This window comes from Arachis hypogaea, chromosome 4 (genome assembly GCF_003086295.3).
Source record: "Arachis hypogaea cultivar Tifrunner chromosome 4, arahy.Tifrunner.gnm2.J5K5, whole genome shotgun sequence".
NCBI lineage: Eukaryota > Viridiplantae > Streptophyta > Magnoliopsida > Fabales > Fabaceae > Arachis > Arachis hypogaea.
This window is the reverse complement of record NC_092039.1, coordinates 114034552-114042230: the sequence shown is the minus strand read 5'-3', so window position 1 is coordinate 114042230 and position 7679 is coordinate 114034552. Positions and strand designations below refer to the sequence as shown.

Sequence of the window (7679 nt, the reverse complement as noted above, 5' to 3'; positions counted from 1 at the left end):
CCCAAGCAGTACCAGACCCGGACACGCGCCCTCCGACCGACCCGGACACGCGTCCTGTACGGCTCACACACGGCTGCAGGACAGCGTCCTTGGAAATATGGGCCTGTCCCATAAGGGGCCCACTACTGACATGTATATAAGGGGAAGATTGGCTCTTCCCCCGAGGTACGTCACATCTTTTCAACCCTTTACTCTGCTCGCCTGCACATTGCTGACTTGAGCGTCGGAGTGTCCTTGCAGGTGGCACCCCCCCTCCATCATCTCTCCACAACAAGTGCTCGGCTACTCGACTACCCGCAATCAGCGTGACCCAAGCCAAGGCGTCCCCCCCTCTACATCAATCCACCCGACCTGTTCGGAACCCGACCAACGAACATTGGCGCCGTCTGTGGGGACTTCTTTGCCTGAATGGAAGTCGCGCCAGGTCCCGGCGACCGAGCTCGAGCAGCCGGAGCGGAAGGGGCAGCCTCCGTCGCCTCGCAAAGGGGAGGCCGGAGATCCCCCCAACAACACACGAGAACCCGACCATTCGGGGGAACGGGTGGCGATAGCGCCATAATAATGCAAGAGCTACGCCACAGAGTCCAGAACCTAGAACGACAGCTAGCCGACCGGGAGAGGGATGGATGGTCTACCGATCCAAGCTACACCCCGTCTCCCGGGGGCGAGGAGGAAGAGAGCTCTCACCGAAGCCGCTCACGGCGTATATCTGCATCCCGGATGGAAGCAGAGGGCACGCAAGAGGAATCACCCATTCCGAGAAGACGGAATGATACAGTCATCTACTCTCGCGGCAGACAATCTCGCCGAACGGCAAGAGGTCGTGAGGACGGAGAAGGAAAATTCGAGAGAACACGACAACCTGTGATAATGGGTGTCACGCCGTTCCACCGATCTATCCTCGAGGTCCGGTTGCCGAAACACTTCGACAAACCAACGGACATGAGGTATGACGGAACTCAAGATCCTCTAGAACATCTCACGGCCTTTGAGGCTAGGATGAACCTAGAGGGAGTAGGCGACGAAGTAAGGTGCCGCGCCTTCCCGGTAACATTAGCAGGACCAGCGATCAGATGGTTTAATGGCCTCCCTCAAGGTTCCATCTACAATTTCTCAGATATCAGCCGCGCCTTCCTGGCCCAATTCACAACGCGAATAGCAAAGGCCAAGCATCCTATCAACCTTCTCGGGGTAACCCAGAGACAGGGAGAGCCGACCAGGAGGTACTTAGATCGGTTCAACGATGAATGCTTGGAAATCGACGGCTTAACCGACTCGGTGGCCAGTCTCTGCCTGACGAACGGCCTCCTCAACGAGAACTTTCGAAAACACCTCACCACGAAGCCGGTTTGGACAATGCATGAAATCCAAACGGTGGCAAAGGAGTACATAAACGACGAGGAGGTCAGCCGAGTCGTGGCAGCCAATAAGCGGCAGCCCGGTTACGGCCAGGCTCGGCAGTCCGGTGGAGACGGTGAGAGAGCAAAAGAAAAGGCTAGGGAGGAGGCATCAAACAAAGCACCTAGGCCGTTCCCTCGAGTGGGGAAATTTACTAACTACACTCCACTCACCCTCCCCATAGTGGAAGTCTATCAACAAATAGCTGAAAAGGGAATTCTTCCGAAGCCCCGACCACTCAAGGACCGCACGGGTGGAAACAAGAACCTTTATTGTGATTACCATAAGGGATATGGCCATCAAACACAGGACTGTTTCGACCTGAAGGATGCATTAGAACAGGCGATAAGGGAAGGAAAACTAGCAGCGTTCTCCCATCTCATCAGGGAACCGAGAAGGCGTTATCGCGACCAGGATGAGGAAGGCAAGACACGCTCGGCCAAGCGGCGACAGGAGCCCGAAGATAGAGACCATGGCCTCACTGTGATAAACGTGGTAACGGCAAAAAACACTGCACCAAAGTCCCGGTCGGCACACAGGAAAGACGCCAAGGTTCTGGCGATCTCATCTCCACCAGTGCAGAGCACCAAAAAACCTCCCTCCATTTCTTTCGGCCCAGAAGACCAATGGTTCAGCGACGCCCCGGAAAACCCTCCCATGGTCATAACGGCCAGGGTGGGAACCGGCCTCGTCAAACGGATCCTTGTCGACACTGGAGCCGATTCAAACATCATGTTCCGCAACGTGTTCGACGCACTGGGGCTGAAGGACACTGACCTGACGACTCACCAGCACGGGGTTATCGGGTTAGGCGACCACTTCATCAAACCAGATGGAGTCATCTCCCTACCGATCTCGGTGGGACAGGTGCAAGGTCGCAGATCGGCGATGGCCGAGTTCGTAATCCTCCGAGACTCTACAGCCTACAACATCATCTTGGGAAGAAAAACAATCAATGATTTTGAGGCCATAATCAACACCAAGCTGCTAGTTATGAAGTTTGTCACCGATGATGGATCCATAGGGACCATAAGGGGAGACCTCGAGACGGCGGTCGCTTGCGACAACGCCAGTCTTTCCCTCAGAAAGAAGTCCAAAGAAGCATCTGGTGTATTCCTAGCCGACCTTGATGCCAGAGTAGAGGACAAGCCGAGGCCGGAACCAGAAGGGGACCTGGAGAAATTTAGCATCGGTGACGAAGGGGAAAAGTTCACATTCGTTAACAAGAACCTCCCACATGAGCTGAAGAAGCCTTTGATTGAAATGATAAGGGCCAACAGGGACCTGTTCGCATGGACACCAGCCGACATGCCGGGCATAGATCCACAAATCATCTCACATCACCTAGCCGTCAAACCGGAAGCACGGCCAGTGGCTCAACGGAGGAGAAAGATGTCGGCGGAAAGAGCAGAGGAGGTGGCCAAGCAAACGGCCGGCCTCCTAGAAGCAGGCTTCATACGAGAAGTGGACTACTCGACGTGGCTCTCAAATGTGGTATTGGTGAAAAAACACAATGGCAGATGGAGAATGTGCGTGGACTACTCTGACCTTAACAAAGCATGTCCCAAAGATTGCTTCCCCCTCCCCAACATAGATGCACTCGTCGACGCCGCGGCGGGGTACCGGTATCTGAGTTTCATGGACGCCTACTCTGGTTACAATCAGATACCGATGCACCGACCAGACAAAGACAAAACGGCGTTCATAACGCCAGGAGGAACTTTCTGCTATAAGGTAATGCCATTTGGCTTGAAAAATGCGGGGGCGACATATCAAAGGCTGATGAACAGGATATTCCACGACCTCATAGGGAAAACGGTTGAAGTCTACGTGGACGACATCCTGGCAAAAACAACACGACCTGACGACCTCCTAAACGACCTGGCAAGTGTATTTGCGTCCCTCCGTCAACATGGTATGAGGCTGAACCCCCTCAAGTGCGCCTTCGCCATGGAAGCCGGCAAATTCCTGGGATTCATGATAACTCAGAGAGGGGTAGAAGCTAACCCGGAGAAATGCCAGGCAATACTTCAGATGAAGAGCCCGGGCTGTATCAAGGACGTCCAGAGGTTGGCAGGGCGATTGACATCCCTTTCCCGGTTCCTCGGAGCCTCGGCGACAAAGGCCCTGCCATTTTTCAACCTCATGAAGAAAGGGATGGCGTTTGAATGGACACCCGCGTGCGAAGAAGCCTTTCAACACTTCAAGGAAATCCTGGCGGCACCTCCCGTTCTCGGGAAGCCAAGGGACGGAGAACCACTATACCTATACCTCGCTATAACAAGCGAAGCCCTGGCCGCAGTACTAGTACGGGAGGACGGGAAAACCCAACAGCCAGTCTACTTCATAAGCAGGGCTCTGCAAGGAGCGGAATTAAGATATAGCAAGTTGGAAAAGCTAGCCTTAGCACTCCTGACTTCCTCGAGAAGGTTAAAACAGTACTTCCAGAGTCACCAAGTGATCGTCAGAACGGACCAAGGGATCCGGCAAGTTCTCCAAAAACCCGACCTGGCGGGAAGAATGATGACTTGGTCCATCGAACTCTCCCAATTTGACATACGGTATGAGCCCCGGCAAGCCATCAAGGCGCAGGCCATGGCGGATTTTCTGGTTGAAGTAACAGGAGATCCAGGCGAAGACATGAGTACACGGTGGAAGCTCCATGTGGACGGAGCCTCCAACCAGACCTTCGGAGGAGCCGGGATCATCCTAGAAAGTCCGAACGGGGTCGTATACGAACAGTCGATTAGATTCGAGTTCCCCATCTCGAACAACCAAGCAGAATACGAGGCCCTCATAGGAGGCTTGACCCTAGCAACAGAGGTCGGGGCAAGAAGGCTGGAAATATGCAGCGATTCCCAAGTCGTCGCTTCCCAAGTAAACGGTAGCTATCAAGCCAGAGACCCCTTGTTGCAGAAATACTTGGAAAAGGTCAAAAGCTTGCGCCAAAAGTTCGAAGAAGTCACGGTCCAGCATGTACCCAGAGAAAGGAACACACGAGCAGACCTCCTATCAAAATTAGCTAGCACGAAGCCAGGAGAGGGAAACCGGTCTCTCATCCAAGGCATGACAAGGGAACCAGCAATTGCACTACACATAACAACCCTAAGTTCTTCATGGCTAGACCCCATCACCAACTACCTAGAACATGGCCAAGTCCCTGGTGATGAAAAGGATGCGGTGAAATTAAGGAGAGAAGCGGCCAAATACGCTGTCGTCCAAGGACAGCTGTTCAGAAAAGGGCTTAGCCAACCCCTACTGAAGTGCCTACACCCCGACCAGACGGACTATGTCCTCAGGGAAGTCCACGAGGGCTGTTGTGGGCACCACATCGGAGGCAGAGCCCTAGCAAGGAAGTTAATCCGAGCTGGGTACTACTGGCCGTCGATGATGGCAGATTCCAAAGGGTTCGTCAAAAAGTGCATAAAGTGCCAACAGAACGCCAACTTTGCCAAGGCACCGGCCTCCGAGTTAAGCTTGCTAACGACCTCCCGGCCATTCGCTCAATGGGGAGTCGACCTCTTAGGGCCCTTCCCGGTTGGCCCTGGGCAGGTCAAATATATCATAGTGGCAATTGATTACTATACCAAATGGATAGAAGCTGAACCACTGGCTAGCATATCCTCAGCCAATTGCAGAAAATTCATGTGGAGGCAGGTGATAACACGATTCGGGATACCAGAAGTCGTCATCTCGGACAACGGCACACAATTTACTGACAAGAAGTTCACGGAATTTCTCAACGGCCTGGGTATAAGGCAAAGGTTCTCTTCGGTAGAACACCCTCAGACGAACGGACAAGTGGAGTCCGCCAATAAGGTTATCCTTTCAGGGCTAAAAAAGAGGTTGGACAATAAAAAGGGTGCTTGGGCCGACGAGCTGGCGTCGGTCCTCTGGTCTTACCGAACAACCGAGCAATCCTCCACTAAGGAAACTCCTTTCCGACTAACGTACGGGGTAGATGCAGTAATACCCGTAGAGATCGGTGAGCCAAGTCCGCGATTGCTTTTGAAAGGAGTGGAGGAAACTATAGAAAAGGACCTGGTAGATGAAGCCCGGGAAATGGCCCATTTGACGGAAACAGCGCTAAAACAAAGAATAGCTCTGCGCTACAACACCAAAGTGCTCAAAAGGGACTTTGAGCCTAACGACCTCGTCCTGAGACGGAATGATATCGGCCTGCCGACCCCCGGAGAGGGCAAGCTAGCGGCAAACTGGGAAGGTCCCTTCAGAGTCAAAAAGGTGATGGGAAAAGGAGCCTTTAAGTTAGAGAGGCTCGATGGCAAGGAGGTCCCGAGAACATGGAACGCGAACAACCTTAGAAGATTCTACTCCTAGAAGACGGAACGACATGCCGGCCAACCTAGCTAAGTAGTCAATTTGTCATTTATAGTAACTTTCGAGTCCTTTATGTGGTTACCGAATAGAATATACTTGTGCAAATTCTCCACCATATTTTATCTAAGTTTTTCAGATAAACCATCCCATCGTGACTAACAACAACGTGCGACCCGGGACTGATCACCCCGGGAAGCCGTCAACCACCGTTGTAACAAACAACTACACGAAAGGCCACGGGCCGCCGGTTTAAACGACTTCAAACCAAAAACAGTTAATAGGAACAATAACACGAGCAGGCGAGTAAACGACAAATATAAACCAAAACGGTTAGAAATGACAACGCACTCAGACAAATAAAAGGTTTATTGCGAGAACACGAGCAAGCGACCAATAAAGGTCATTGTTCACAAGCCAAAAGAAAAACGGCTAATAGTCCACAAAGCCAAAAACGGCAAAAAACTAAAATAGTTTACAAGTCAAAATAAAGCGGCTAAACAAGAACTATAAACAGAAGGATCATTTCATGGAGGCATCGACAACCTTGCCATCATGGATAACCTTGCGAACACCAATTGCCGACGTGTCGAACTCAGGGGCAATAATCTTAACTTGAGCTTTAAGGGCTTCCTCAGTAGCCAGGATCGCACCCCTGCCCTGTTTGACGACGTCCTTGTACTTTGCCTTCCACGTTGACAGCTCGGCCTCCACGGCCCGCTTCTCTTCCTCAACCTCAGCCACCCGCTTTTGCGCCGCACCGACCTGTCCTTCCAGAGCCATCTCACGCTCGACCAAACGTTCAATCGTCGCGTCCGACTCTTTCTGTTTCTTCTCGGCAGCTGTTAACTTTTGTTCAGCGGAGGTAGCTTTCTGCTCAGCGGTGGTGGCCTTCTTCTCGGCGGCGTCCAACTTTTCCGAAGATTGAGTCAGCTGCTCCCGGAGAGTTTCCACTTCACTTTTTAATTCATTATTGGCCTTCCCACTAGCCTCCAGCCTCCTCCGAAGAGACTCCATCCCGGACAGCTCGAACTCGGCCTTCCGGGCTATCACGGCGCCGCGCAGGAGTGTTCGGTACATCCACCTCGCTTGCCCGGCAAGAGAAGACTCGTGGAAGTACTCCTCGGTGTCGGGGATCAGTTGGGTATCTATAAAATTGCTTGCGTCAAAATTCCTCTCCATGACGGTGAGGACCCCCTCGGGACTAGAGGACGCCTTCCTTTTCCTTTTAGGGGTGGGGATGACCACCTCCACATCATCGTCAGGGGCAGACATCGAACCCCCTTGGCCTACCACTTCGCGAGGAGGAGAGGCATGAACCGCTTTCTCGACCTCGACCTGGGCAGCTTGGGTCGAGATCCCGGTTCCCCCAACCACGCCCTCCGGCCCTGAAGAAGTTTTGTCCTCCGGAGGAGCTGTAGACGTCTCAGCGGCAGACTGCTCATTATCCTCCTCGTCATCACCGCCACCAAGGAAAGTCTGAAACAAGTCGGGAAGACCCGTCACGGACGCAGACATATCCACTGCAGGAAAACAAGGAAGGTCGGTTAGTCGTTACACAATATCAACAAAAGGAAAAAAGACAAAGGGAAAAGTAAAAAGCTTCTCACAAATATAGTTACGGCCGGACTCCCGGTCACCCATAAGGAGATGGGGATTTACCGGGTTCTTCCCAAAAACTGCGTTTAGCACCTCGGCAATCTGCTGATCTACTGCCGACATGTTTTTATAAATTACCTTAATAAAACTATTGGCTCCTGCCCCCGAAGCTCCAATAAGTCGGGATGAGCCGTACCCCCTCCAGAGACAACCAAAAGGGGTGACGACCTTTGGCCGGGCGGACCTTAAAATACTTGTCCTTAAACCCATGGTAAGAATCTTCGAACAAATCGAAAATCTTCCGACCCTGGGCAGCCCGGAAGGACATGAACCCTTTCCTATGTTTC

The 7679-nt window shown here is 52.5% G+C and overlaps 1 protein-coding gene across 1 annotated transcript; it reads left to right on the top strand.

Annotated features, from left to right (window-relative positions):
- Window positions 1-408: 408 nt before the first annotated feature.
- LOC140184229 (uncharacterized) lies at window positions 409-5736 on the top strand. Its single transcript, XM_072234538.1, has 2 exons — window positions 409-2927; window positions 3177-5736. The coding sequence occupies exons 1-2, from the start codon at window positions 409-411 to the stop codon at window positions 5734-5736; spliced, it is 5079 nt and encodes a 1692-aa protein (XP_072090639.1).
- The last annotated feature ends 1943 nt before the right edge of the window (window positions 5737-7679 follow it).

What these genes read in the sequence shown, in the direction of transcription:
- LOC140184229 (XM_072234538.1), top strand. Translation starts at nt 409, where the DNA reads ATGGAAGTCGCGCCAGGTCCCGGCGACCGAGCTCGAGCAGCCGGAGCG. An exon ending in CACAATGGCAGATGGAGAAT is followed by an intron (nt 2,928 to 3,176) that starts GTGCGTGGACTA and finishes GACATATCAAAG; the next exon opens with GCTGATGAACAGGATATTCC.